This window comes from Cenococcum geophilum (assembly GCF_001692895.1).
Source record: "Cenococcum geophilum 1.58 unplaced genomic scaffold K441scaffold_11, whole genome shotgun sequence".
NCBI classification, from domain to species: Eukaryota; Fungi; Ascomycota; class Dothideomycetes; order Gloniales; family Gloniaceae; genus Cenococcum; species Cenococcum geophilum.
The window spans coordinates 2,867,759-2,895,071 of record NW_027137569.1 but is presented as its reverse complement, the minus strand read 5'-3'; the positions used below and the strand labels follow the sequence as shown (position 1 = coordinate 2,895,071).

The window sequence follows — 27,313 nt, the reverse complement described above, 5'->3', positions numbered from 1 at the left end:
AAGAAGGCTAACTACCCATAATACCTTACACACGCCTACCTATTTGCACCGCCAAGACACTAGTATCTAATATCCGCAGTGTCTAATATCTGCAATATCTACAAGATCCGCAATATTAACAATATCCGCAATATTCGCAATGTCCGCAATTCTCTACACTAATTCGAAGTCTTTATACAACTGTCTTATCCGATAAGGAACTACGCAAGAGAAACGCTTAATAATCGATATTAATAGAGACACTAACCCTACGGACGCTATAATAAAGGGCAAGCCTTATACGGCACTATTACGGCTTATTAATACGAACTAAGTTAAATTACGGGCCGTAGGGTAGGTTAAATAAACAGATTCGGCTTTAGTAGGTACGGACTTGTACTATACAGAGCCAGCCGCCAAGGCGCTAGTAGCAGGTAAGCTAATAGCGATTTTCCATCCTGGGGATGGAAAATCCTAATTGGCTGGTTTAACGGCATGGCAGAATTTGGTAGAATTTGGCAGAATTTAGCAGACAACGCTCCAGCACCATTATACGTGGAAGCTATTGCGTATTATAGATGGAAGAGCTAGCTATTACGTTACGCTACGAGTAGTCTAGAAGACTTAGCTTTAGAGTGTAGATTAGCCTTCTTTTTAGAGTTGCTCCAGTATCGGAACGTTAATCACGTGACGTAGTCACAAGACTACAAAGCGAGACTAACTGTCTGACCTTGGAGCAACCCCTTTCTTCTAAAAGACAATCAACTACCAACTTTAACACCGCATACGTACCACTACAAGTGATATTCGTGCACGTTGATAAAGAGAGTTATACCGACAATATTAAATAAGAGAAACGGGAGAAACTTACGTACCTTATATATAAGAAGGATTTTATAGGAGTACGGTTGTGTATTTAAGGACCCTTAATCCCTACCTAGATAGTTCCTTTCTTATAGTGATTCTTAGAATACAATTAGAGTTAATCTATTGGGCAACCACTCTACCAGTTGTTATTACGTTGTTGACTTTTGTACTTGCATTTCCTACACACCTAGCCCAATAACGAGCCCATCGTAGTTCCTGCTACAAGGTTCCGTTACAGTAAGTATATCCGCTGCATATGCTAAGTATATACACTAGTATAGCCTACCTACAGGATAGTAAGTATATATGCTGCATATGCTAAGCATATACTATAGTATATCTTATTATAAAATAGTAAGTATATATAATAATATAACCTACCTTATAAAATAGTAAGTATATTATAAGAGTATATATATTAGGCCCCGCCGCAGTCGTAATATATTTATAATAACTACTATTTTTTTAAGCTATATAACGACGTAAGGCATTATATATATACTTACTATTCTATAAAGTAGGCTATACTATAGTATATGCTTAGCATATGCAGCATATATACTTACTATTCTATAAGTAGGCTATACTAGTGTATATACTTAGCATATGCTAAGCATATATTCTTAATATTATATAATATTATTTATTTACTAATTCTAAATAATGAATTTTTTGTATATGCGTTGCATATGCATAAAGCTCAGCGTGGTCCGAAGTTGATTGTGGTCCGAAAGCTGGTTTGCAAGTTCGGACCACGTTGAACTTTTGGACCACGCCGAGTTTTTTGCGGACCACGCCGAGCTGTGAGCCCGTCCTGAGGGCAACACGAGGTGACCGCAATAACATCCCTTACAGTAACATCCACAGTCGCTGAGCGCACGGGCCTCATCGCCTGCAAAATCCGACTTGGCCACTGATTCAGCCACACAAAACGAACCGTGGACATACGGAGGACGGCCCAGAAAGAGATTTCTCCTTCCTATTTGGGAAAAGCGCGGTTTTAGTGCCAAGACCCCACCAAAATATATCAAATTTTTGACTTCGAGCTTTATAAAAGCAACTCTACACCAACTTTTTCATAGAATTACCTCACTTAATCGCTTATAATATCCTCTACATACCTTCTACTGTTTTCCCTACTGTTTTTAAGCCCAAAATGCCTTACTACGGCCTTGCAACGAGGGCGCAGGCCGTAGTAATAAAGGCTTTAAGTACACCCCTAAAACTAATTACTTAAGTTACTGGGATTAGCGGTAGGCACATCGGTAACCTAGTAAAAAAGGCAGTAGAGAATAGCTAGAATGCAAATTGGGTTCTCCTTAATAACCACCTTAAGGATAAGCCCCGCATAGGGCGTACTAAAAAGATTACCCCAGATATTAAGTAGAGAGTTATTAACGCCATTATATACGATTATTACGGGCGTAAAAAAAGCAGTAAAAAAATCGCACGCGAAATAGGTATCTCTGTAGCGTCTATTTAAATTATACTTAAAAAGTATAGCTTCCGTAAAATAAAGCTAATAAGGAAACCTAGATTAACTGCAGCTATAAAGAATAAACTATATAGATTTACACTGGCTTATTATTATTAGACGCTGGAAGATTAGAAGGCTATAATTTGGTTAGATAAGACAAGTATTGTTTTAGGCCACCATTAAGGGGGCTATTAAGTATAGCGACAATTAAATAAGGCCTACGTACGTAGCTACGTACAAGAGTAGTAGAAGGGGTACTCTAAGTTTATATTTTGGGGTTGCTTTATATACGACTTTAAAGGCCCTTACTATATTTAGAAGCCCTAAATAAAGAAGAAATTTAATAAATTAAAAGCTATTATTAAGATCTAGAATTAAGCTCTAGAGCCAGAGGTATATGAGGCCTAGAAGAAGAATTAAGCCGCTAAAAGGAGCTTATATAAACTACGCTATAAGAGGCAAATAGGCGGCGCTCCTACTAAATAGAAGTTTACGGCGTTATATAGAGCTTTAACTTAATTAGATGGAGGTAGAATTAACTAGTAGCGATATTTAATAAATATTTTAATACTAAAGCTCCTTTTGTTTGCCTAGAGTCTTATATACTTAAATCCTAATACGATTATATAGGAAGATAAGGCTACTGCTTATATTGCAAAGATTTACTAAACCTACTTTAAACGCTTATAAGATTCAGCGTCTTCTTTAGCTAGGTAATTTGCCTAATCTAATATAATTAAGCCCTACCTAGGGCTACCTAAAAACGGATTATATACTATAAAAAGAGGCCTACTATACCTCTCACGCAGCTGTAAGAGAAGGCTTACTTAGAGCTTAGTAAGATCTTAAGCAGTAGTAAATTTAGCAGTGGATTAAGAGGATACCTCGCTATATTAAGAAGATTATAGAATTTAAAGGAGGCAATAATTATAGAGAGGGAGTAGATAAAAAGCAGCGAAGCCGGAAAGCAGCTCTATAAGGAAGCCAATTATAAGCTCTCTATAATCGTTAAGGTGCTTAAAATAGGCTACGAGATATTACGCAATTACTGTAGTCTACCTAACGTATCTATAATTCCTTCCTACCCATATGCAGAGCGTGAGGAAATTAAGGAGATCACTTAAGGAAGAGTGGCAAAAATTAGCTAATTTAGTTGTTCCAAATCGACGTCAAAACACTTAAGGCTCTGGCTTAATTGTAGATCGACAGCTCTATAACTTGAGACCCCAAAGAAAACGATCGTAATTAGGTAATTAAAACGGGTAGAGAGCCAAGAACCAACAGAGCAATTATAGGCCTCGAAAACCTCGAAAGCCTGTAGAATATAAGGTGCGGTGGAACGAGGTTCAATCAGGTTATTAGTAAATGCTAGACACTAAAACACTACGTTTTGGAAGCTTATATAGACAATATACTAGTATTTAAAAGCTTCAACTCAAGCTGATTTGAGTTGATTTTGGTGGGGTCTTGGCGCTTAAAACCGCCGCTTTTTCCCAAATAGGAAGGAGAAATCTCTTTCTGGGGCCGTCCTCCGTACTATTGCTATGGTATGCCAAGACTGGTGGTATTACCTAAATCTACGGTATCGCGCGATTATTTCATTTACCTCAGCGAGCTCAGACGCGATTTTTAGCTAGGCATCGGAATAACCTTACGCCGTCTTCCGAATTGCAAAATCACGTCTGAGAGGGGTTTTGGCGGAGAATTGTTAAAATCCTAAGCAAAATCCATAAAATAAAGAGATTACGGATATCTAATTTATTTATTCACACAACACGTTATTATTAAACCCTATAGTCACTTTTTTTTTAAGACTTAGGGGCTTCTAAATGGTATATAAATTTTATTCTACGGCTACCACTTAGTCCTGACATTAATTTCGTTAAAGTTAAAAAAACGCGTTGTTAAAAGCCTAAGCATATATTGTATCTTATTAAATAGTCTACTAATATAGATAAAACTATACAGATATATAGATAAACTCTACTAACTTAAAGCTATTGCAACACCTAGTAGGTGCTATAGTTGGGTCTTTCCTTAAAAATATCCTCCCTTGGCCCGGAGCTACTACTAGGGAGTAAGCTTTGGGCAGAGCCTTATGTAGAACCTTAGTAGAGCTTCGTGTAGAGCTTCGTGCAGAGCTTTGTGTAGAGCTTTGTGCAGAGCTTCATGCAGAGCTTCATGCAGAGCTTTAAGCAGAGCTTTAAGCAGAGCTTTAAGCAGAGCTTTAAGCAGAGCTTTAAAGCAGAGCTTTAAGCAGAGCTTCAAGCAAGAGCTTCAAGCAGAGCTTCAAGCAGAGCTTCAAGTAGAGCTTTTTACAGAGCTTCGTGCGGAGCTTCGTGCAGAGCTTAATGTAGATCTTTGTACAGAGCTTCGTGCAGAGCTTCGTGCAGAGCTTCGTGCGGAGCTTCGGTGCAGAGCTTAATGCAGATCTTTTGTACAGAGCTTTGTGCAGAGCTTCGTGCAAGAGCTTCGTGCAGAGCTTCGGTGCAGAGCTTCGTGCAGAGCTTCATGCCAAGAGCCACGTGGCAGGCGTGCAGACGTGTAGATGTGCAGACGTGCAGACGTTTCGTACGGGCGATCAATTGCAGAGACGTTTGTAGAGACGATTGTATGGGCAAATTGATCGATTGATTGTATGGGCGTTTATACGGGCGTTTGTACGGGCGTTTATACGGGCGATTGTAGAACCTTCTGGTATATTAGTGCTGCGTGTTAATAGAGCTTTGGGGGCTCTATATAGGTAAAGAAAAGAGACTATATATATACATGAGGTAGGTGGCGAAACGCTGATTAACGATGTTGACGATAGAGGCTGACGACTACGACTTGTAATTGCCACTGTCGACAACGCCACTCAGTCAGTATTTGGTAAATGGGAATCGATAATGGGGCTTCGAGTAGAGCTTCGAGCAGAGCTTCGTGCGGAGCTTCGAGCAGAGCTTCGAGCAGGAGCTTCGTGCGGAGATTCGAGCAGAGCTTCGTGCGGAGCTTCGAGCAGAGCTTCGTGCGGAGCTTTGAGCGGAGCTTCGTGTGGAGCTTTGAGCGGAGCTTCGTGCGGAGCTTCGTACAGAGCTTTTGCAGAGCTTCGGTAGAGCTCCGTGCCAGAGCTCTGTGCAGGTCTCCCCCTAAGCTTCGTTCCGCAGAGCTCCTCGCAAAGCTCCACAGCTCTACGCGCAGAGGGCTGCCGGCGTAGGCGTAAGCGTTCAGCGTTGGTGTTTACTGCGCGGCTCGGCGGTGCAGAGGAGTAGAATTGGGGCCTCTACGGCGACGACTTCCTCTTACTATTGCGCGGGTATAAGGAGCTGAGGATCTCATAGCTTTATAGAGTAGGCTTTTCTCTATAATTTAGTGTAATTTTTATATCAATAAGTATTGTGGGAGGGTAGATNAATTTCGTTAAAGTTAATGAGGTCTTCTTATATAAACGGTGTTTAGGTTTTCTACAAATCTCGCCAAAGTCCCTCAGACTAAGAAAACGATTACCGTCCTAAATCAGCTTAGCGGACGGTGCGGATATTCCAATATCCGCAATCGATTTCTTGGTCTGAGCTTCTGAGGTAAATTATTCATTTATATCGCGATATTTTGATTGGCTTATGAATTAAATGCAATATTGGGCCTATTTATTCATTCATTCATCATTGACAATACTGGTAGACAGGTTGTAGTTTCTTTATTCATATGGTAACTTTTACGTGGCACGGCTTGAACGACAGATCTAGATACATTTCTTTGTTCTATTTCATCTATCCTCGCTTGCCCCTCAACCCGCATGCAATCAACTTCCCAAAAGCCCAACGACGCTTTTGCTACGTGTGTTTTCATTCAAAGCTTCCACCCCCATCCGTCTATGTTAAATAGCCAGTCCCTTCGCACGATATCCACTTTGCACCATGACCTCCAGCAGGCAGAAAATGGCAGAGGCCGCAAGCTGCAGGACACCGGAAGCATGGCAGCCCCAGACAGCGACAGCAAATACTTTCCAACGATCAATATAACGGAAGGTCTAGGGAGACTCTACCTCGCTGAGGAGACAACGATCTCATCAGGAGTGTCGCTTGGGAGTGTTAGCTCAAGCGGTGACAACTCTCGCCATTTACAATGTTTGGTACCTTCCAGACCAGCGGTATCGAAAAAGGCAGTCATAGCACCTCTAGATGCTATAAAACTCAAGCTGACCCCTCAACTTACCTAGAAGAGCCATCAGTGCAAAAACAACTAATGCTCTCCACAAAGCAGCATACATGAACCCAAAAAATAGAGAGTTTATCCCCACGAATGGATACACAGCAAGACCAATTATCGGTAAGAGAAAGTACACCCGGATTTCAGGGCAAACACGAGGAATAAAACCGAAACTGCAGGTCTGGAGACTGTTACCCCGGAAAATACCAAGAAAAGTTTCGAATAGTCTCGCGGATTTCAGGCGAGAAAGGAGCAGGATGGAGCACTGCCTCAGAAACAATATTCGAATTGGCCACGTGTTCAAGGAGCGGATGAGTCGAAAAGGATGAAAGTACAGAAGACTGGTGTTGTGGACTTCAGAGCAAGGGGGTTATCAGAGACTCCACTGTCTACGGTCGGTACGCCTACGGAATCATACCACTATTCTGTATCACAATTAAACCCTCAGCTAACACATCCACAGCGTACTTTGCAACTAACTTCGCCAAATACAGGTTGGGCACAGTCCACACCACCAACACCAAGTGGAGTGACTTCTACCGGGAACAGCAATTTAACGAGCCCCGAGCGTCCCAGTAGCGCCAGGTCTATAACATTACGAAGTGGCTCTGTTTTGACGGTGGCCTCACCGGAAGAAACAGCGTGGGACCGTCCAGTGTATCAGCATGGACCTATTTGTCTGGGTAAGCAGTCGGCACTTTCCCACAAGAATTCTAGCGCTACCCTAGGGCCATTTCTAGACGTTGTGGAAAAGGTTGAGGAGGAGCGCCGAACAGCCTCTAATAATGCAACAGTGGATGAAATCGTTAATTTTTTTTTATGTTTAGGCATTTATGACAATTCCAGGAAATGCGGACTGGACAGGTTTTAGGACACAAGCCCAAGGCCCCCGGGCAAAGCTTTGACGCCCATCCCACCACCGCCAGTCTCCCGTATCTCCAGCTTCCTCTTTGCTGCCGCTGCTGCTGCTGCCGCCGCCACCACGCCCAAGACTGAGGAACAGCACTAGCCCATCTCGGGCAGCTCTGCGTCGAGCTCCACAGCCTTAGAGGATGAAACTTCTACGGCTGCTCAGCTCGGCTTCGTCCATCGCTCAAGAGTACACAAGAGTATCAGAGGACAACAGAAGGTAGGCAGGGTTTTCGGATAAGGTTCTTCATGGCAGACAACGCGTTTGATATTTCTCGCAAGTAAAAAGTGATTTCGATAGGCTGTAAGTAATGGTTGAAAGGAAACAAACAGAAAATACTCATGTATCTCTGAGATTCCGCCTGTATGAATTGAGCACAGTCAAATCCCTTTAGTACGATACCGTTTGTTCGGCTAAACTTATCGTAATACCAATGGTATTGTTATATCGGGAGTCACGTGTAGGGTGAATAAGCAGGAAAAACGGAGATTTATTACCTAAATAGGCTTGAGATATTTACCTCACGGGCTAAATAGGGCTCTTTCCCATGCAAATTCTCTACAGGTTATACCGATATTGGTGGTAGGTGCTTAACGATATTGTCAGAAGTCAGAGTATCGTAATATTACGCCGATAAAGGCTTGATTAAGGACAGCCAAGGCAGCTGAAGCATGCAAGTGCGAAATGCATTCAAGCGTGATGGAAGAAACCGTGTGGGCAAGTTGAGAGAGGCCTCATAAACGGGGCACTCGCGCGAATTCTCGTGTATGCGGGATTTAGTGGAGTAATGTCAGAGTCAGACGGCAAGTTGTTTGCCTTTCTGCGAAAGCATCCAATCCAGCGCAGGTGAAGTCACCGGTCAGCACGAGGCAAAAGCAATGCGAGCCGGGGGAGGATGCGTCTCTTTGCATCTTTTGCATAGCTTTGCATAGCCTGCATGCAAGACTTCACTCCACTCCCCACGATCAGGCGAGTGCCAGGTGCGGCCAGTGGGCAGCAGGAGCAAGTCAAGAAGCGGCCTGTTTGCTGACGACAGTCGGCGCAGCAGTCAAGCAGGCAAAACCCGGGAAGCGTGACTGCATGCAGAGAGCCGGCAGCGAGCGGCCAAGCAGCAGAAAAAATGAAGCGGCCAATCGTGCCCCGCCAGGCGGGTCGCCAGCAGCGCAATCACCAACCAAGCCTGCACGCCATGACCCTCCCACCCACTGTCACCTGCGGCCCACCCAGCCTTCAGCCAACGACTCGTCGCGCCATATCAGAGGCTGTCCTGTTCCCTGTATCGCGGCCGGCCGGCTGGCTCTTGCACCTCGCCAGCTCATCGCGGCTGACTTTCGAGGTAAAAGCCCGCACCTCCCCTCCTGCGCAAACCTTCAGTTCTGCTCGCCTTGAATTTCTCCCTATCGTAATTCGCAACTTTCGATACTTCGCAACCTCAGGTAAGACAGCACACACATGTACAGGACAATCTTTCTGTAACCACTACTGATCCACTAACAGCACCGTGCCCTTCACCTTTCACCTGCTAAAGCTATGGAGACCAGTCTCCGGGCCAGTGATATGCTACTTCACACCATAGAGAGAGTGAAGCGAGCGATCCGACATAGTAATCCACATCTATCTGAGCAGGAACTACAACAGTTTTTCACTTCGCTTATCAACAACGACCATGCTTCCCAGCGGCATCCCCAGAATTCTCACGTCCCTCGGTCCATGTCGTACAGTGCATCTTCCAGTTCCCAGCATGCCATCGTATGAATACACTCCTGATTTGGCCTCAATCCTACCCCATCTAACGGCTCTTAGGGCCTCGGCATTCCCAATCCTATGAACCGGAACGAAGGGCTATCAGTCCAGTCGGCCCCGGCTACTGTGGGCATGTCACGTTCTCCATCGTCTTTCTCGACCGCTGAAGATGCCAACCCCTTTACCACCAACGCTCGCCCGCGCTCTATGGTATCCAACTGGCAAGCGACCAACGATGAAACGGGAACTGCCTATACTTTCGGCTCGGGCTCAGCATTTGGTCGCAAACCTGCTGGCCTTTACCCAACTATGCAACAGGTCTCGGAAAGCGAAGTTCCTGGACTTCACGAATATACTCCATCCGAGTACGTTGATAGTTTGAGCGACCCTTCAAGCGCATCCTCAATGCAGTCGGCTCATATCCCAGGCCACCAAGACTCAAATCGACTATCAGCCTCCCAATCATCTTACACATGGAGTCCTTCCTCAGATGGATCGGCTTCTCCTAGCACCCCAACAACTGGTGAGATAACGGCCGAGTCTACTTTAACAAGTGACATGAGTCGTCAGAGCAGTTTTAGCACCCAACTCATGGGTGAACTTTCAATGATGCGACTTCAGTCGCAACCTTCAAGTGTTTCTGATGTTTTGTCGGAAGACTATCTTCCTTGTTCTTCTCCTTATATCTCTATTAGCGCGTCTAATAATAATCGTTCTCATTTTGTTCGTTCCACTGGTAGGACTATCACTGGTCCTATCAGCGAGAATGCCTTTCCCCTTGCAGACTTCTCTTTTTGTGTATCTGAGTATCAGTCGGACCTGGTGGAGGATATGAAGAGGTCAGCTTCCAACGAGAGCAACAAGTCATCTTCGTCGAGTCACTCCCGACACTCACGACGTCGGCAAGAGCAAATTGCTCATGGCTCTCGTCCGATTGCCCCTAAAGCGATCGAAAAACACAATGTTGCGGCTGTAGCCCGCCAAGCGTCATCAACCCACAAAATGATGCGAGTTCAGTCTCAAGACGGGTCGTCCAAAGATGTCGCTGCTATTACTAAAGCGCCATACATTCGACCTAGCCACCCGAAAATAATGTGCCCGCACTGTAGCGAATATCCCGATGGTTTTCGTGGAGAGCACGAACTTCGAAGACATACCGAGCGCGCGCACGCTCCAATCAGAAAAAAGTGGGTCACTGTAGACGCGTCTCTCGATAAGAAGTTCCTCGCAAGCTGCAAACAATGCCGTAGTGGAAAGAAGTATAGCGCATATTACAATGCTGCTGCCCATCTTCGAAGAGCTCATTTCCATCCCCGAAAACGAGGTCGCAAAGGCAAGCATGACGAAAAACGCGGTGGGAAAGGTGGGGGTGACGATCCCCCGATGGATATACTAAAGCAGAAGTGGATGAAAGAGGTTGAAATTGTTGCTCCTACCGACGATGAACTAGCGGCTGAACACTCCGACGACGTTTCAGAGCAGATCGCATCGATCAACCCAAAATCGTCGACTTATCTTGACGTTAGCCCTGATGAATTCGACTGCAACCGCTCGTATCCCGCCAGCCACCAAGCCAATGACTTTATCATGAATGGTTTCAATGACACATCGTCGTTTGACATGCCTTACGGCACCAGCCAGCTCAACTATGTCGCCCAGTTCGCTCCAGAACTTGTAGCCAACCCAGACGACTCACTGAACACCTTCCAATTCGATGCACACCAGTCATATGATTTCGATTTCTATATGCACCAATAGGTGCATATGTAGTGCTTTTGTTTCCTATTTTCCCTTCGTTCTTCTGTATTTCCACTCGTATCCCTTATTTTGGTGATTGGTTGTCTTTCAGTAGTAGTACCACGGCGTTTATAAGAGCAGTGACGTCGGCTTCGGATGGATTCTCGTATCGGCGCTAGACGAGCTTATCGTCGCAGGATAGATGGCAGTATCTAGTATCACTTTAGCCTCCGCCGTATCTTGGAGTCTTGGGCTGTTATCACGATTGGATGATTTAACGATTTTCTTTTCATTCCGTTTTCTTTCGAGGGCTTCTGTACGGCTATTGTATATCCCCTTAAGTGAGCAAACATCATTCGAGTATGGTTTCACTTTTGTGAAGGTTTGGCTCATATCTCCAGATGTACTTACTATTTCTTGTCACATATATGGTCAATTATATACTAAGGCATGAAACAAACGCTCGGGCCGTTATATTTATGTGATGAATGATGAGACTACGAAATAGAATTCGCGTAACATATCAAGCGACTCCTGTAGCTATCACATAAAGGAAGTTACGGCACTAGGACAAAAATTCCGAGGCTACTCCCTGGTGAAGTGGGCCACAGGCAGCGCGGGCAGGTTGAATGACAAGTAGGCATTCTGCAGTACCCCTTGCAATAGTATGCTCTCAGATTTTTCCGCTCGGTATCCGGCTTACTCCCCCTATTTATAACTTGGTAATAGGCAAATAGGTCGTGCGGTCATCTTTTGGGGCCTTTTGCATGAGGGACTGAGGGCCGGGCTGGCGGCTCGTCGCCTTCTCTTCCCCACCACTAGCACTTCATCCCTTGCTTCAGCTTCCTTGCTTCAAGATATCCGTCATCAATTGCGCCCAGCACCAAGGTCTCCCAATCGCTAGACTAGTCTCCGTGATTAAATTGAAATACTCCCATCACATGACGCCCCCGAAATCCGCATACCTCTCTAACAACGTCCTCAGCGTTCTCTTAACACATTATCTCCAATCCAGCCCTGCCCATTTGCTAGGTTCGTCACAAGTCCTACAATAACCTTGTTGAGTGGCTAGCTACGGCCTAGTATGCGCTCGTAGTCTGTCGTTGAGATAAGAGAGCCCCAGCCGCAGTAAAACTGCCTGTTATACTAGCTTATCTTGTGGCCTACGCCCTTTTCAAGAACCTCGTGGTCAAAGCCCGAGAGGTTTTGCTGATTCCGCAGGGCAGTGGCTACCGGTGCTAACGTGATAATAAAGGAAGGGCCGAAGTCGGCGTGAAGCCGGTCAACGAGACAGATTATGCCGCCGAGTGATATTGCCTCCTCAACATCCAAGTCCAGGCCGTTGAGGTTAGTAGACTGAATCATATGACGGAGAGGTGTAAGAAGCGTTGAAGCTGCTCAAGTCGCCGTCCAGGGTAGAGAAAGAGCCTTGGGCTGCCCCCCCAAGCATACCCATAACATAAATGCCAGCTGATTGGAGGGTGCGGACTTCAGACCACAGGGGCCTATACTTGGGCGAATCCCAGGGGTCGTCGTTGATTGTGATATTGCTGGCTGGCTGGTTGGGGTGGATGGCAGCGAGAATGACGTGTGTTACGGCGGTTTTTTGAGTTAGGAGTGGGAGGATGGATACGAAAGTGGAGTTATCGAAATGCGTTTGGTGGTAACAGATGATTCTCAGGCGCTGGATGCCTCAGGTGCTTTTTGGGGAAGTAGAGAGGGTTGCGGAAAAGCAATGTTTGATATCCGCACTGACTAGAATAAAAGAAATTGAAAGCTTTCACGATAATTCATATCAGAACCAGATTTCGAAAATCTTATGGAAACTGCTCTAGCTCGGTACAGCCACTCTATTATTGATTCTGAATCCAGAGCACATTCCTGATAAAACGTTGAATCACTTTTCTTGGTATCACCGGCCTTCTGTTAATCAGAGCGAAAATTGAGGGGTGATCAGCAACTATTGACGTCACATCTCATGTGATAGCCTCTAATTTCATCTAGAGAGGAACAGAATCGTTGGTGTCTTTAGAGAACAAGTAGATTCGTGATTTAATTAGCCAGTCAAAATAGGCCGCAATTACGGCTCTTCGATACCAGCGGCGTTAAAGAAACGTCGCAGTTGGCATTTGAAACAATTTGTGAGCCACCCAACCAGATTTTAGCTAGGCTTCTGCTGAGGGCTTGCTTGGAAATTCATCGAATTTACCCTGTTCACTTTCAAAAGCATCCTTCACCCACTCATTCGCCCGTTTGCAAAATAACTGCATCCGAACCTCCCTAAATTCATCCTGCCGGTCTAGAACTCCAACTCGAACGACTGCCTGCCCTGGGAGTACTGCGCTCTCCGAGAATAGCTGGACGCCACACGTCGAACAGAAATGCCATTTTAACCCTGGCACGCCGTCACCTATTGGTTTGGAAAGTTGGTGATAATAAACTTTAGGTGTTTCGGAAGGGAATGTAATTGATGAACGTGGAACAACTATATTTCGGGTGAAACAAGCGCCTGTGCTGCGTTTGCAGAAGAGGCAGTGGCAAAATGCTTGCTTGAGTTGCTCGGTCAGACCAGGGAATGGAGGCTAATTATGACTTCTAGGGCAAGGAACATACTTTTGGAATATCATCTGCTTTTGGCAACTGAAATTGAATCTTGGTAGCGCCGCAGGCACATTGGCCGTTGAATGTTTCCATGATCTTTAGGGTTAACTCTTTGAATGAGTTGTTGATTTAGATTCAGAACTTGGAATGCAAAGGCTGTGGGTTGTGTTGAGTTATTAAGTAAATCTAAGACTTGCCCGGAGTTCAGGCTTATTTTTTGTGCTACAGTAGAAGTGTGGTTGGTTCAGCCCCTTCGGCTGAGCTTACGCCGCTGCAGCCTTTTCAATAACATCGGTACTGTTATCTCATAAATCACATCCCCGGTGGATCATTGGTACGTGCGGGCATACTGCTCCTTATCCAACGAATCCCCCACTAAGGGTCTGAGAGCTTATGGGCGTCGTTTTGGTAGTAATAAAGCGTTAAAATATACTTAAAATAAACATTTTTTCCTGCCGTATCTCGACACTTTTATAACGTCTAGTTATTATAAAAATACTATAAGGTGGGAGCTCTTTAGCTTCTCTATCTATTATATCGAATAATAGTATCGTAGCTATATTATATAAAATATTAGATATAGGCAGTTATATTATAAGTTTAGAATATAGAATTATAGAAACATGGGGACGTAATATACGTAGTATATTTCTTAGGCGTAGTATTATATATTTAAAGGGCCACAGTCCCTACCTAGATAGTTTTCTTCTTAGTAGTAAATCTTAAAATATAATTAGAGTTAATCTATTAGGCAACCTACTCTACTAGTTATATTTACGTTATTGACTTCTTATTTACCTACACACCTAGCCTATTAATAAGTCTACCGTAGTATTTCCTACAAGGTTTTATTATAATTACCCCCTTTTTATTAAAGTTATAGATAAAATTTAAATACTTAATTGTCATGCCTAAGCCCAACCCACTCGGCCATGCAAACTAAAAAGATAGCAGCAGTGTCCCGCGACTGGACAGACCGCCGGTTGGAATGCGTTATAAGCTCTCCAGCCCATGCGTGCCGCATGAGTGGCGCTCAAAGTATGACATTAATTCAATATCGCTTATAAATAGTATTAAAGAACTTAAACTAGTTATATATAATCACTAGATTATTATTCTAACCTCTCTAGCAGTTAAGCTAATAACTTAGTATAGTACTAAGACCGTAGTATTAAATAAATTTCTACCTCTAATACTTACCTATAGTTCGGCCTTCTCCTAAAAGTATAAACCTTTAACGGAAGGCATATTTGTAGATCTATTTACTAATTTACTATTCTTATAAAGGATATAATAAACCAGGGTAAGCTTCATGTCGTGGGAAACGGCCAGTAAGACGGTGTCTAACGGTAGATCTGGGTGCTCCGTAGGCGTTAGAGGCCTTATAAATTGACGGCTTAATTGTCGTAACTTGCCAGTCACTCGCTTACCTTTTGCAGGTGCAGAGCCTGTTACCTCACACTAATACTAAAAGAGAGATCCTATATAATATTTTATATGGTGGTCTCGACTTCACAAGAGGGTAAATGTAACCGACTACCGGTACTGATACCCTACCAAAACACGACCCTGTCTCGACTGCGTATCACCCTGTTTTAGCTACGCATTGGTATCCCCTTTCATCTTATTTCTTACACCTTCCTCATGTATTTATACCACTTGATTTCCATAGATTTACAATAAAGTCGCTCGTTCAATTCCCACACACTGCAAAGCTTACAGTAAAGATTAATTTAGCATCGTATAATGTGCTAAGGCTTTTTAGTTTTAGTGTAATTTACTGTGAAATAAAAAATGGTGGGCATTTCCTTGTGTGGCTTGCTACGTGGGGTGTGGCTCGCTTCCTGGTCAGCCGCGTTAGAGCAATTATTATCATTACCATCTTTAAATCTCCAACTATCCACCTGCGTCATTTATTAAACTTCTTGGAATTCGGATTAACGTATCGACATTCTGGCCCTGTTGCTATACTAGCATCAAACTATGTACTGAAAGTACTTGAAAAAATTCTTATGAACGTACCATGTCGGTACGTCAACGCAATAAAAATGAAACAGTGTTAAAAATGTTCAAAACGATCCTCCCTGTTGTACGTCGGCTATGGCCAGACGCCCTCCGCTTCCAAATGCTCGGGAGCGTTAGAATAAAAATCCTGAGATCGTGCATTTATCAACCAAAACACCAAAAACCGAATGCTCTGAGTGAATAACAAGCCCTTGCTCGATACACGGTCGGCGCTATTGCCCTAAAGCGCCCAACTTCCTCGCCTTGCTGCAACTCCAAAACCCCCTAATGCGTTTACTCCTGTAGCCATCCGCGGCTGTTGCCTCGCCCACTCTTGGATGTACAGTCGGAGAGCCCTCCATCGCATGCATGTTTCCTCGGTAATTTCTGTGTCTTTCAGGTTTCCGCCCTCGCCTAGTCTTATGTACCCTCGACTTTGCACGAGATAATCGTCTTGCCTCAGCTCCGGAAGGGGTATTCGAGATATTTTGCCCAGCTCTTCGTCGAAATTCCTCGCAATAGACGGATATCCCAACGAAAGGTAGTTGTAAACTTGAGTGACGAAATTATCCCCAAATTCCTCCTCAATCGAGATTTCCGTGGTGAGCTTCTCATGTATGCTGGTGATGTCTGCATTCGAAGCGGGCGGCGAAGGAGGCAGACGACCCTGTGAAGGGGTAGAGTGCAGCGTTTCGAAGGGGTTATCCACTTCGATTCTAGGCGTCATTAAGCCCGTAGGACCCCTTGATGGCGTTTGTCCTGATCCCACACAACAACCCCCCCAAAGTCCACCACGGCTCGCTGGTCGACTGCTTGCATTTGACCATAGCGAAGGACGATTGCATGGAACTGCTTTTCCGTGCCAAAGCCCTCCTTCTGGCTCTGAGTCCTGGCTCTGCTCGGTCAGATAGCACATGGCATTCCTTATAGCGTGAGAACCTTGGGTCGGGTCAAACCGGGCTGGATCAGGTGAATGACACCGGGGAAATTTTATGTCACCACCAAGCATCGGAGGCCTTGCGCCGCTTCGCATTCGATCTATCTCCCTATCCCTTTGCCAACCTCCGATAAAGTTTTTGTTAACAGAAGAATTTGCAAAAATGGCAGCAGCGGGACTCCCCCAAGGACTATGTGCTGACTGCCTGGCATAATTCATTTCTGCCTCTCTCTTTTTTCTGTCTCTTTCCTGCTGCTGCTCCAGTTTCTCCCGGTGCTGCTGCATGGCCAGAAGCTCCCAGTTGACCTTAGTAAAGGCAGACTCTCGCCGACCGAACTCGTCCTTTTCATTAGCAGACAGAATACCGCCGCTTAAGTCGGATTCATCAGAATCGCGGTCTATATAGTGATCTACAGNCTCATGGTAGTCATCGTTCGGAAAAGCTGCCATCGCTTGATCACGTAACTGTTTCTCGGCTGCTCTCGCGGCCAGCTCAAGAAGATATCCCGAAAACCTCTCGTCGACACTCTCCCTCATCCGCGTAGCTTCCTTGTACATACAAGAATGATCAGAAGCAGCAGAAGGTGATGTTGACAAAGATGGCGGGTTGGAATCCTCCGATTCGGATGATTCAATAGGTTCAAGATGCGGAATCCTGAACGAGTGATGTGACCGAGAGCCTCGAGAGTTTTGACGAACCGCTAAAGGAGACGCGGAGCGCCTTATTTCCAGAAATTGAGAAGTATGTTCCAGACTTGATGTTGGCGTGTTTTCGGGGGGAGCTGGCGCCGGTCTTATTCGCGCTTTTCTTGAGCTTTGTGAATTCTCACCTGGTGTGGCCTCCGTTTTATCGGATGGAAGAATGGCAGGACTGGTATCTCCTGCTTTTCGAGATCGTTTTGCGGTTCCGATCAACTGAGGGGCAAATTTCCTTCGCGGGCGCTCCTCTGTTGGTGAGGGTGACTCGGTAGTCTCGGCAGGAGATGTGCCAGTATGTCCCTCCTCTTCATTTCCTATCTTCTTCCGATTACTTCTGGTAGTTGTCTCCACCGGCTGAGGACTAAATTTCCCTCGCGTGTTACTCGCTGACTCTGTGGTGGGCTTGTTTCCACTGCTCTTGACTGATGTTGGGATTGGTTCGGGAGTGAATTTGCGGCTCGTCCTCGTATTTGTTTCCACAGGCTCCGGGAGAAATCTTCGAGAAACCTTTGTGGTCTCTGCTGGTTCGGCCGCAGCTTTTCCAGATGACCCTGTGCTGGCCTCGATCGGTTCAGGCTTGAATCGCCTTGGAGGCGTTGATGTAGCCATGGCTTAAAACGGAGCAAAAAATTACTGGATGCGGACGGCCGAATCAAGTTCCTATAAGCTCATAGCATGTGTAATTCTCACATGCCCAGAGCGGGTATGACTACCAGCACTATTAGACGGAACTAAACTAGATTAGTCGATTATCCGCTGTCAATCCGCCAAAATATCGTGGGGACGATGCTAGGGTGCTATACGAGGATGCGGGAGAGTATGAAGCCGGACGTTCTCGGAACGGGCTCCTCTGGTGCGCGCTCGAGCTAACATACACACTAGGGTGCTGTAACGCCGAGCTAACTATCGTACAAAAAGAACTTTGTATATCCTTTCTCGCCGGAATGTCTCCGACCAACAGTTGTCCAATCGCTTGCAAAGCTAGTCAGGTTGACCGTTGTGAGATATCGATAAGGTTGAGGCTGAGAAGAATATATAATAGGAGGGTTCGGGTTGGCAGCGACTTATATGACCTGTCCTCGCATTAATTCGAGCTTGCGAGAAAGATAAAAGCAGAAACAGGTACGCGCGACTCACCCATGCAATAACCAAGACAAATCGCAAGGACACGGCCAGACGGGAGGAGCCTGTAAATTGTAGAAGAAGGCTAATTGTAATTACAATCGCATGTGAAAATGGGTTCCACGTGGGAATTCAGGCGGATGTAGAGTGACGTCGATTGCAGTGACAGGCTTATTGCCTAGGCTGCATAATATTCAGGGCAGCAGCAGGATTGTAGAGAATGTTGTTGAGAGGGTTTTCAATGGGATCGGGGGGGTGGGGATGGCATTGAACGCGAGGTATGCGTAGATGAACAGAGTGAGGTGAGATGTTGAGGCAAGGATCTGGCGTTCTGGACAAGCAGCTCTTCAGGCGAGGACGGGAGCTGGACGCCACCAGACAGGGCTGGTAGGGAGATCAATGCTGGATAACGGGCCTACAGAGTCCAAAGAGCGTGCGGGCAATCCAGGACGTCGACAGCGCCGCCTGAAGATTTTAAGGAGACGGGCGATGCTGTGGTGCGAAATTGTGAAGGGCTCCTTGCACACAGACCGATAAGAGGTTTATGGGGAAAGATGGCCACGACCAGTCAGCCATCGGCCAGCAGCCGGCCAGCTCGTCCACCAGTCAGCCAACCCCAAGCAGTGATTCTCCAAGCAGCGGGGAAGACGCAGAGTCCCGCAGGCGGCCGGCTCCCGCGAAGATCGGGGACCTCAGTTCACTTGAGGCCTTGACGGACGACGAAGCGAACGGCCCAGGAGGCGCATTCAGGTGTTGCTGAATCAAGCATCGAAGTAAGAGCACGGCGTGCACGGGAAGATGGGGGATCTGCACCTGAGCATGTCTCTTTAAAAAGGGCACCGCGGGGTGTGATGTCAAGAAGATAGTCCGCTTCTTTTCTGCGCTGTGGTTTGCCTTCTCCCTTATGATTTGCAGGCCTTCGTGACTTTCAATGGCTTCATGGCCTCACAGCTTTACCCCACGGCGGCATGCCTTGCAGCGCCTGGCCTGGACTGCGTGGGGGGCTTGGGCGGCTTCAGTGGCGTTGTCGTTACGCCTTTGAACCAAAATTTCCTTTCACACCGCCGTCGTGGGAAATAATTTTTGGCTTCCCGTTCCGTCACGCGCACGGCTTCTCAACACTTCTCCACGCTGACTGATGGATAGCCAGCTTCCTGTGCTATGTTAATCCCTCAACCCGCGCTCCAGGAAATGCATCTTCTCTGCAAAATTCCCGCGCACGCGGACGACAAGCATTTCATTCACTGCAAAGACTTCTTCGTCCATAGTGGGAACACCAGCCACGTGCTCAGGTGATGGACGTGCATGATCGGACTTCTCAACACTTTCTCCACTCTAGCCCTATTTTGCGGGGAACTTTAAGGGGCAAAGAGTTATACCAAACAATCGCTCCATACTCCATACTAATACTCCGCATCAAACTAACACACCGTGAACGCTCAGCCATCCCTCAACTCATCACTAACAACTGAAGGTCGCTTAGCTGTTGATGCGTCCTAGTATATCACCGGGGAACTTTCGATCAATCGTCTGGATATCCGACGGCTATTTGCCGTAAAGACCAATGCACACCGTCGGGTAGTGTTTACTTACGCAGCTTCACCGAAGTCTACAAGGATGTTAGCAGTTGGCACCCCAACCCTTCTCCAGGTATCCTCAGTTTGAAAGCATCCAAGCATCTAGCCATACGCCGTCGTCGTGAATGCCAATATACACCAAGAGGACAGCTCCATTACTCTAGGGTGTTGTTTTACAAACCGCTTATGCCAACATGACTGGGCCTAAATCACGTCACCAGTGGCAACGATTTCGAGTGTGCTTTACGAAAGATAAAATAAAATTGGGTATGCATGTTATCTTGCAGCTAGCATACCTATTTATGGGTCCGAACTTCTCGGAAAATACGCATGGATAAAAAGCCAGTGATCCAACTTGTACAAAGAATACTCAATTCCCGAACGTACAACCCCGAACCCGAACTCCGAACCCGAACGCCCGCTCATGTGGAGGAATATGCCTAACCGTCAATAGTTTGCTCTGTCATCGGCTCATACTTTCAAATCCTCCTCCAGAGTGGATTGTGGATAATCTTGATAAGTCGTATCGTCGTTAAGAACTAAGTGCGCCGCTACCAATCCGCGGCAGTACCGCCGTTGTGGTGTCAAACGAAGAGGGCTTTTGGAGAAGTGATACCCGGCTACTGGTATTTCCTCAATCCATCCACCCAAACCCGGACCGGGTGTTTCACAACTCACGCTCGAGAAACTGGAGCTTGCTAAACTGTGATCTTTAGTATTGTAAGGCTCGTTGGCCATAGAGTTCGGTGTTTCTGCACGGCCTAATAGATGTCCATCTCGGCGGATAAGCATGCGTTCGAAGTCCTCTAAACTACCGGCGTACTCTGTGAGACGGAAGCCTTGCTCGCTCATGAGGAATCCGCTATATGGCGTCTCGATCATTTGAACCTCACCACGTCCGTGAAGTGGGACTAGAGATTGTAGTTCAAAATTGTGTGTAACTGAAGGGCGTTCAGGGCCGCTAGAGCTTTGTGGGAAAGTGACATCTGCTGACGTCATGTTAGGAATGGCATTGAACATCTGTGGCATGCGAACTGCTGCACCCTCGTCCTCGCTGCTTGCGCCTTCACTATTTTCATTAAGCTCGCACCCGCATCCACATTGACAGCCACAGACAGTCATGTTCAATTGAGGGACTCGATCCTCGAGGGAGCCTGCACCGGGGCTTTCTTGGTGATATGTTTCATTTATCTCGCGATGAGGCATATTGTGTGAAATGAAGTGAAGGTAGGTATAGCAGCGCTTACTGTCACTTCAGCGTTATTTTTCGACATTCTAAATTGGTCTGTATTTAGGAAGGGGGCAAGGGAAGCTGAATACCTTCACAGTTCTCTAACAATAGAAAATGCTAGGACTATAGCACAGTGTAGGGAGAAACGACAACCGCAGAATAAGTTTGATGGTTAAATGGATATACGCTGAGCTTGATGAATGGGACCACGAACGCCAAGAAGAAATGATAAAAGTACACAGTCGGTGCGGGATTGAGGGAAGCTGGAGATCTGAGGATGTTGGGGGGCTTCAATTCACAAGAAAGGGAGGAGGAATTTTATATCCAACATTGCTTCACCGACCGCATAGGAATGGGTGCGCTGTTCGCCGATTCCGCATCATTCGGCCTTGTGACTGATATCGCCCACGGGGACACGTTCCACAATTGAAACGGCCAAACGAGGGAGCTGGAAGCGGGGATTCCCGTACAATTCAGCCTTGCTCAGGCATCCTTCAGCGATACGTTTTCCTCACTCGTCCGGGCGACTGAGGCGGAACTCCTCCGCAGTCTCCTTGGGGCTTGTGTGTTCGGTCACGCTTGAATTACTCCATCAGTTTTCTGTCTGCACCGGTCAGTATTTTAGGCTCAAGGGCGTCTGCTGTAGGTATCTGTGGGTGTTGGTCGTTCTGCGGAGCTGGGAATGCCGCTCATAGCCGACTGCTGCGCGCCGAACTCGGAGAGTATTATGCTTGCAGTAATTTTTGTGCTCTTTGCAGACTCAAAACAAAGCCTTATTTCTCGAATAGCTGATTCTAATAGGGTTCTAGTAGCCGTCCCTTTTCAACTGTTCTTTGGCTCTCCACCAAGGATTGAATCACCGTTCTTGCTCAATTCCTTACCCCGCATATGGACCGGCAGGCTCCGACTTACAGTGTTCTGTTTCGAAGCTTGACATATCTTGGGAGCAGCCCGATAGATAGCATTCTTCGCTGACCGGACGCCTCGAGTTAGCTTGAATCTACGTCAATAGCTGCGTGATCATCGTGGCCTGTGGGACTGATGGTTTGCCCGGGATGCGGAATCATCATTGCCGTCATCTGCTGCACTATGGCGTGGTGGGTGCAGCTGGACCAATGATCATTTTTCCGGCAAAGACGTTCCGGAGGGATATGTGATTTGAAGTTCCGTGTATCTAGTTCATGCAGGTTGACAGTTTGAATCTGCATCACTAGGGTGGTTAAGGACCATCTTTAAAATGAAGCTTATGTCGACATTCACATGCTCTCTTATCTCCGGGCTCGATCCTCAGGTCATTTACTATTCCACACTATGATTTCGAATGGTCTTGCTGCGAACCGTTTCCTGACGCTCAATCACGAAGTGCGCTCATGTGTTCGGCTGCTTATACGCTTTTCTTACACCGGTCGAAGTTCAATGTACCCCGCAATCACATGCCTAGGTACCTGCAGAACATAAGATCCTTCATTTAATCTGTTTCATTTCTTTCCATTGTCTCCGATATATTCTCATTCAGCACAAGTCACAGGATTTTAGGCTTCAATGACTGCAGTGGGAAGTGGGTACAGATCCTTGCCTCTTCTAGCAGCAATGGGTCTATCTATCATCGAATCTACTTCTATCATCTAGATTATCTTATTTACACTTAGAAATGAAAAAATACATTGAGACAGGCCTTTGTAACGGTAGTGACAATGCTCCTGTGATGCTACGCCCCAAACCCCGTTTGATTGTAACCATGACCTAGACCGTGACATGCCAATGCACAAGTCGTACGCGAATAGAGAATATACATGAAGTCAAAGTATTACGTATACCTAAGAGCGTACAGCCTAAGTCTGAGACTCGGTGCGTAAACCGTCCCGTCGCAGTTGAGCGAAAGGATAGCCATATTGTGACGAATATGAATGCGGAGGGCGAAAAGATGCACCGATCTGTTTATTTATTGTGCATTATGAAATTCTGGAGCGAGTCCCAGTGGTCCGAGCTGACATATCTGTTCATCATTAGCCTGCTGCCCAAGCTCCGTATCCGTATCCTCCCACGTATAATCAAGGTCGGAGGGAAAGAAAGCAGATTACCCACATGTAATGCATACTGTTCCTCAGACTTGGCTGCACAGTCTCAGGGTGCCACCTAAACACATACATAACCGCTGCCCAGCTTACACTTGCAAAAACAGGCCACCCGTTTCGTTGCACCCTCTGCCTGAGTTGCTCGTTCGGAATGATTCCCCAGCCGCCACCACCCTCGCTGATTTTTCCTTTACCCCTGGGTTGCACAAGGAGTTTTGCGATGGCAAGACATACACGCGCGAACACGTAGATGACGATTTGTTGGGATACGCTATTGTGAATGTCGCGCCCGAAGACTGTGTAGCCGCCGACCAGCCCAGCGAGAAAAGAGTCATAGTGCCGCTCCTTCCCTGTTGGAGAAGTGTGCCTCAGAAAGAGCATGGTTGATTTATAGACTAGGGCAAAGAAGCCCAGGTTGCGCGCATGTTGGCGAGTAGCCTTGAACACGAGGTAGAGTTTTGAGCGGAATCTAGGTAGGACAGGGTCAAAGGGGGCAATCTTAGATTATGAGTCGAGGGAGAAGGGGAATATGTACGAGCCGTGTCGGAAAAGGAATATCATCCTGTCAAGACATCATCGTTAGTATATCTCGGATTGTTTGATAATTGGATGGGGTTGGCTTGCAGCGCCGGCCAAATCGTTGTAGTGAAGGATAAGACATTACTCACACCAAGGCGTGCGGAAACCGCACTTTCGTGCCGTACACAATGCCATTGCGGACACCTTTTACCAGCGTTAGGACATCGTGGTACTTGGGATCTAATACGATCTTCTCGAGGGCAGCCTGCGTATCCAATTTCAGCACGGCCCTGGGTTTCGCTGTTCTTCAAGAGCGCCTCAAACCTCAATTCCGTTTAAACTATCCATTTTTTTGTTGCTGCTGCCGATAACAACGTTTGCAAGCGGACCTCAGCTTATAGTTGAGGTATTGAGCAGCGTGGCCCGGCGGGGAAAGGGTGGATGGACGTGGTATATATTAAATGCGTTCGAGATTTATCATGACGAATAGAAAGTAGTGAAAATAGCGATAGTCATGAGAGGAAGGGCGGGCGCAATATGAGTATGAGTATGGGGACAGCCCTGGGGGATGGGTATTGGCATGCGAGCTTGGATGATTAAAGGCATCTCATCGCCCTCGGTTTAGAGGGCATGCCGGGGGGGTATTTGGTTCCCCACAAGCGCTAGTGAGCTAAAAGGCGTTGGCATGTGAAAAGCGGCTGCCAGAACTTCCTAAGGACATCTACACCACCCTGGCGCATCCGGTTGAAAGCGCGTGTTGATCACGCTAATCAAAATGTGTAGATTTATACCTAAAAAAAGGTAAAAATACGTTGAAATGCGTATTACTTCAAAAGGTATAAACTCTGCCGTTTGATCAAGCGATTTCAACCGGATGCGCCAGGTGGTGTACATAAAGCGTGTTGAATATCCTGCGCAAAGCCTTTCGGCCACAATTAAAGTGGGTTCCAATACACTTGGGGCTATATAAACCGGAGACTTAAGATCAACACCACATCAACTTTTCGGCTACAAGCGCTTGATACCCTGGTTAACAAAGTTATTTTCACATGGGAACAGTTCTAGTAAAGTAAATAACAAGTCCTTGACGAATCTCCCGAGGGTTCCAATATCAGATGCTGTCATTAAACGCCGCCCGATGCTATGCTAAAACGAATATGCTTCTGCTCATTCAAACCTTCGTCTGAGCTCCTCGTAGATCGTGAAGATGAACGCTGAACTTGGAGCCGCCCTACCTACAGTGATGCCACACCCACGGTAGAGACCCTTTATACCATGCTGTTTCCACAATGTCTTTCCAGCCGCTCCGAACGTACGCCTTCCTCCTATAATTTGGCTGATATCTTCAGTCTGCATCCGAGACTTGATAGTGTCGGCCGGGTAAAATATGAAATTGTACAACATGCCAGCTACTGCACCAGCTGTCATTCGCTGATATATAGGCAAAGGTTCATCTGCAGAGAATTTGGACGGATCCCGTGTTTTGCGGAATAAGAGACTCATGCCTTCGTAGCCGCCAAACCAAGCAGCAGAACCACCAGCCTCGCGGATGAGAGTTCCTAATTGTCCATGCCAGAATCCCAGAAGTCCTTGGTGGCGATATATTGAGCCGATTAGTGCCAATGGCCCCGGGTTGCGAATGCTAGTCGTTGAAGTCTGTAGGGGAACCTGCATTTTGCATTTAACAAGCTCTATTGGTGTCAGAAGCAAGGACGTGAAAGCGCCAGACACAGCACCACAAAACAGCAGTGCCGACATAGGTAAGTCTTGAGTTTGCGGGAGCATGGTTGCCTTCAGGACATCCTGAGCGAGCCGATACTAAATTCCATATCAGCGGAGGTCCAAATTGTAACGATTTGCTCCGTTGGTCACGTACACTGAAGAATAGCCCGCTTGTCTCCACCGCAGCACCCACGAGAGGTGCGCTAATTCCACGATAGAGACCAATAAAGCCATCACGTCGGAGTCCTTGCTTGAAGCAATCTAAGGGCCCGGTGTATAATGGTGGAAGGCGATCGGGCTGCGACTGGAGACGGACTTTAACAGTATCAAAGGGATACTCAATGAACTTCCCCACAATTCCAGATATTGACCCGAACGAGACATCCTTGAGCGCCTCCTTGCCCTGTCCAGAAAATGGTTCTCTCGCGATGGTATCTACCACCGACTCTGGCATGCTGCTCCCACTCTTCACCGCCGACACAGGCCCCTCGGAGACTTCCATGGTCCTTCAAGGGGCTGAGCTAACCTGCGACGAACTTGGGCACAAGTACAACTGTTATCGGCGAAGCATGGTGCGGCCGGATCTCATAGTTCAGAGCAAGCGGTGTGAGGTATGACGCTGGATAGTTAGCATATGCTTAAATGAGTCAATTTCCGGGTTTTGGCGGACTTGAGCAAGAGAAACCTGCTGCCTATACAGCCATTGGCTAAGTGTACTAGTGAATGCAGGGCGATACAAAGGAGGTGGTGCGGCTTTAGGAAACCAGAAAATTTTCTTTGAACGAGCACCTTATTGTCGCATCCCTCCTACATGGGTCTGGCGGGCTGACGGGCCGGGCGATAAGTAGCCTTATCGCTAGCGTCGCCAAGGGGCTTAGCCCACCACATTTTCCTTCAGCCCAAGCATACCTACAGATATCTGCAGTCCCGCGGTGCTCACCACGTTTACCACGCTCGACAAGCCACTATATCTACATCTAGCGAGGACCATACTTTGAAGCGACTATGTTCTTACAGCCTACTGCTGCCCATCCTGCTGCTGCGTCGGCCGAAGCCGTTCTGGCCGTGCAGGGGATACGTAAAAATGGTGTTTAAGTAATCTCTCTATTGGCAATGCAACCCAGCTGATAATGGGCCCTTCACAGGTAAGCAATGGCACCAGCAGAAATCAGCTTTTCGACCTAGGGCGGGCCAGACTTCATACGAGAAGCGCGCCGAAGAAAGGAAGGCCCTTGCGGCAGTGAAGGCCAAAGAGAAGGAAATGAAGGACGAGAAAGAATCTGAACGACAAGTATTCTGCACACTGCGCAAGCTGGGGATTAGCATCTAACTAGGATTGTATAGAGGCGAATACAAGCCATCAAGGATAAGAGGACCGCAAAAGAGGAGAGGGAACGATTCCAGAAGATGGAAACAAAGATGCACCGAAAGCGGGTGGAACGACTAAGGAGGAGGGAGAAACGGAATAAGATGCTCAAATCTTGAAGTTTCTCTTTCGAGATACTCTCGAAAGCTCTACGCCTGGGACGTTGTCTCAATCATGAAAGACCCAACCATTAGGTCGTAGGAATAACCTATTCCCTGAGAGTACGATGGGTATAACTACTACGACAGTGTTTGCAAATACAGCTGTAATTATCCGAGACGGGTCTTGCATAAAGTAGCCGTTTGGATACAGAAACGCAAAAAGGAGCAGTGCTCGCACGGGGATGTGTGGAAAGTAAGGAATCGGAGAACTATTGGGGTCGTGGATGTCGGAACTTTGCTTGAGAGATTCGATAAGTCTTTACAGATAATGGGCGACTTCATAAAGCCCTCTCATTAGCTTACCCGAATAGCCATCGACACTATTTTATAGCTAGCGTTGTTATGTACCCTAGTTACCATTTCAGGTAATCCGTGATCTGTGATCCGTGATTCGTGAT

At 46.6% G+C, this 27,313-nt stretch overlaps 7 protein-coding genes across 7 annotated transcripts; 3 read left to right on the top strand and 4 right to left on the bottom strand.

Moving 5' to 3' along the window:
* Positions 1-6,681: 6,681 nt before the first annotated feature.
* On the top strand, positions 6,682-7,714 carry K441DRAFT_30460 (uncharacterized protein). Its single transcript, XM_067641063.1, has one exon. It carries the CDS (start codon positions 6,837-6,839, stop codon positions 7,380-7,382), a length of 546 nt encoding a protein of 181 aa, XP_067506628.1. The 5' UTR covers positions 6,682-6,836; the 3' UTR covers positions 7,383-7,714.
* A 1,013-nt stretch (positions 7,715-8,727) lies between these two features.
* On the top strand, positions 8,728-11,363 carry K441DRAFT_656513 (uncharacterized protein). The gene is made up of 3 exons (XM_067648021.1): positions 8,728-8,857; positions 8,919-9,170; positions 9,225-11,363. Exons 2-3 carry the CDS (start codon positions 8,952-8,954, stop codon positions 10,920-10,922), a joined length of 1,917 nt encoding a protein of 638 aa, XP_067506627.1. The 5' UTR covers positions 8,728-8,857; positions 8,919-8,951; the 3' UTR covers positions 10,923-11,363.
* Positions 11,364-12,890: 1,527 nt separating this feature from the next.
* Positions 12,891-13,733, bottom strand: K441DRAFT_656512 (uncharacterized protein). The gene is made up of 2 exons (XM_067648020.1): positions 13,515-13,733; positions 12,891-13,450 (listed from the first exon to the last, which is right to left on the bottom strand). Exons 1-2 carry the CDS (start codon positions 13,593-13,595, stop codon positions 13,067-13,069), a joined length of 465 nt encoding a protein of 154 aa, XP_067506626.1. The 5' UTR covers positions 13,596-13,733; the 3' UTR covers positions 12,891-13,066.
* Positions 13,734-15,426: 1,693 nt separating this feature from the next.
* On the bottom strand, positions 15,427-18,199 carry K441DRAFT_656511 (uncharacterized protein). Its single transcript, XM_067648019.1, has one exon. It carries the CDS (start codon positions 17,749-17,751, stop codon positions 15,748-15,750), a length of 2,004 nt encoding a protein of 667 aa, XP_067506625.1. The 5' UTR covers positions 17,752-18,199; the 3' UTR covers positions 15,427-15,747.
* Positions 18,200-19,857: 1,658 nt separating this feature from the next.
* K441DRAFT_30073 (uncharacterized protein) lies at positions 19,858-21,143 on the bottom strand. Its single transcript, XM_067641033.1, has 2 exons — positions 20,885-21,143; positions 19,858-20,830 (listed from the first exon to the last, which is right to left on the bottom strand). Exons 1-2 carry the CDS (start codon positions 21,045-21,047, stop codon positions 20,313-20,315), a joined length of 681 nt encoding a protein of 226 aa, XP_067506624.1. The 5' UTR covers positions 21,048-21,143; the 3' UTR covers positions 19,858-20,312.
* A 1,867-nt stretch (positions 21,144-23,010) lies between these two features.
* K441DRAFT_685735 (mitochondrial carrier) lies at positions 23,011-25,842 on the bottom strand (the record flags this gene model as incomplete). The annotated part of the gene is made up of 6 exons (XM_067651919.1): positions 23,011-23,068; positions 23,158-23,616; positions 23,683-23,709; positions 23,816-23,956; positions 24,844-25,484; positions 25,543-25,842. 6 exons carry the CDS (start codon positions 25,840-25,842, stop codon positions 23,011-23,013), a joined length of 1,626 nt encoding a protein of 541 aa, XP_067506623.1.
* A 410-nt stretch (positions 25,843-26,252) lies between these two features.
* K441DRAFT_704225 (uncharacterized protein) lies at positions 26,253-27,272 on the top strand. The gene is made up of 3 exons (XM_067653525.1): positions 26,253-26,475; positions 26,534-26,679; positions 26,733-27,272. Exons 1-3 carry the CDS (start codon positions 26,394-26,396, stop codon positions 26,871-26,873), a joined length of 369 nt encoding a protein of 122 aa, XP_067506622.1. The 5' UTR covers positions 26,253-26,393; the 3' UTR covers positions 26,874-27,272.
* The last annotated feature ends 41 nt before the right edge of the window (positions 27,273-27,313 follow it).

Coding starts and splice junctions, on each gene's coding strand:
- K441DRAFT_30460 (XM_067641063.1), top strand. CDS start 6,837: ATGAAAGTACAGAAGACTGGTGTTGTGGACTTCAGAGCAAGGGGGTTA.
- K441DRAFT_656513 (XM_067648021.1), top strand. CDS start 8,952: ATGGAGACCAGTCTCCGGGCCAGTGATATGCTACTTCACACCATAGAG. Junction 9,171..9,224: donor CCAGTTCCCAGCATGCCATC/GTATGAATACAC, acceptor AACGGCTCTTAG/GGCCTCGGCATTCCCAATCC.
- K441DRAFT_656512 (XM_067648020.1), bottom strand. CDS start 13,595: ATGGAAACATTCAACGGCCAATGTGCCTGCGGCGCTACCAAGATTCAA. Junction 13,451..13,514: donor AAGCAGATGATATTCCAAAA/GTATGTTCCTTG, acceptor GAGCAACTCAAG/CAAGCATTTTGCCACTGCCT.
- K441DRAFT_30073 (XM_067641033.1), bottom strand. CDS start 21,047: ATGCCTCATCGCGAGATAAATGAAACATATCACCAAGAAAGCCCCGGT. Junction 20,831..20,884: donor CGCAAGCAGCGAGGACGAGG/GTGCAGCAGTTC, acceptor ACATGACGTCAG/CAGATGTCACTTTCCCACAA.
- K441DRAFT_704225 (XM_067653525.1), top strand. CDS start 26,394: ATGTTCTTACAGCCTACTGCTGCCCATCCTGCTGCTGCGTCGGCCGAA. Junction 26,476..26,533: donor GCAGGGGATACGTAAAAATG/GTGTTTAAGTAA, acceptor GGCCCTTCACAG/GTAAGCAATGGCACCAGCAG. Junction 26,680..26,732: donor AGAAAGAATCTGAACGACAA/GTATTCTGCACA, acceptor AGGATTGTATAG/AGGCGAATACAAGCCATCAA.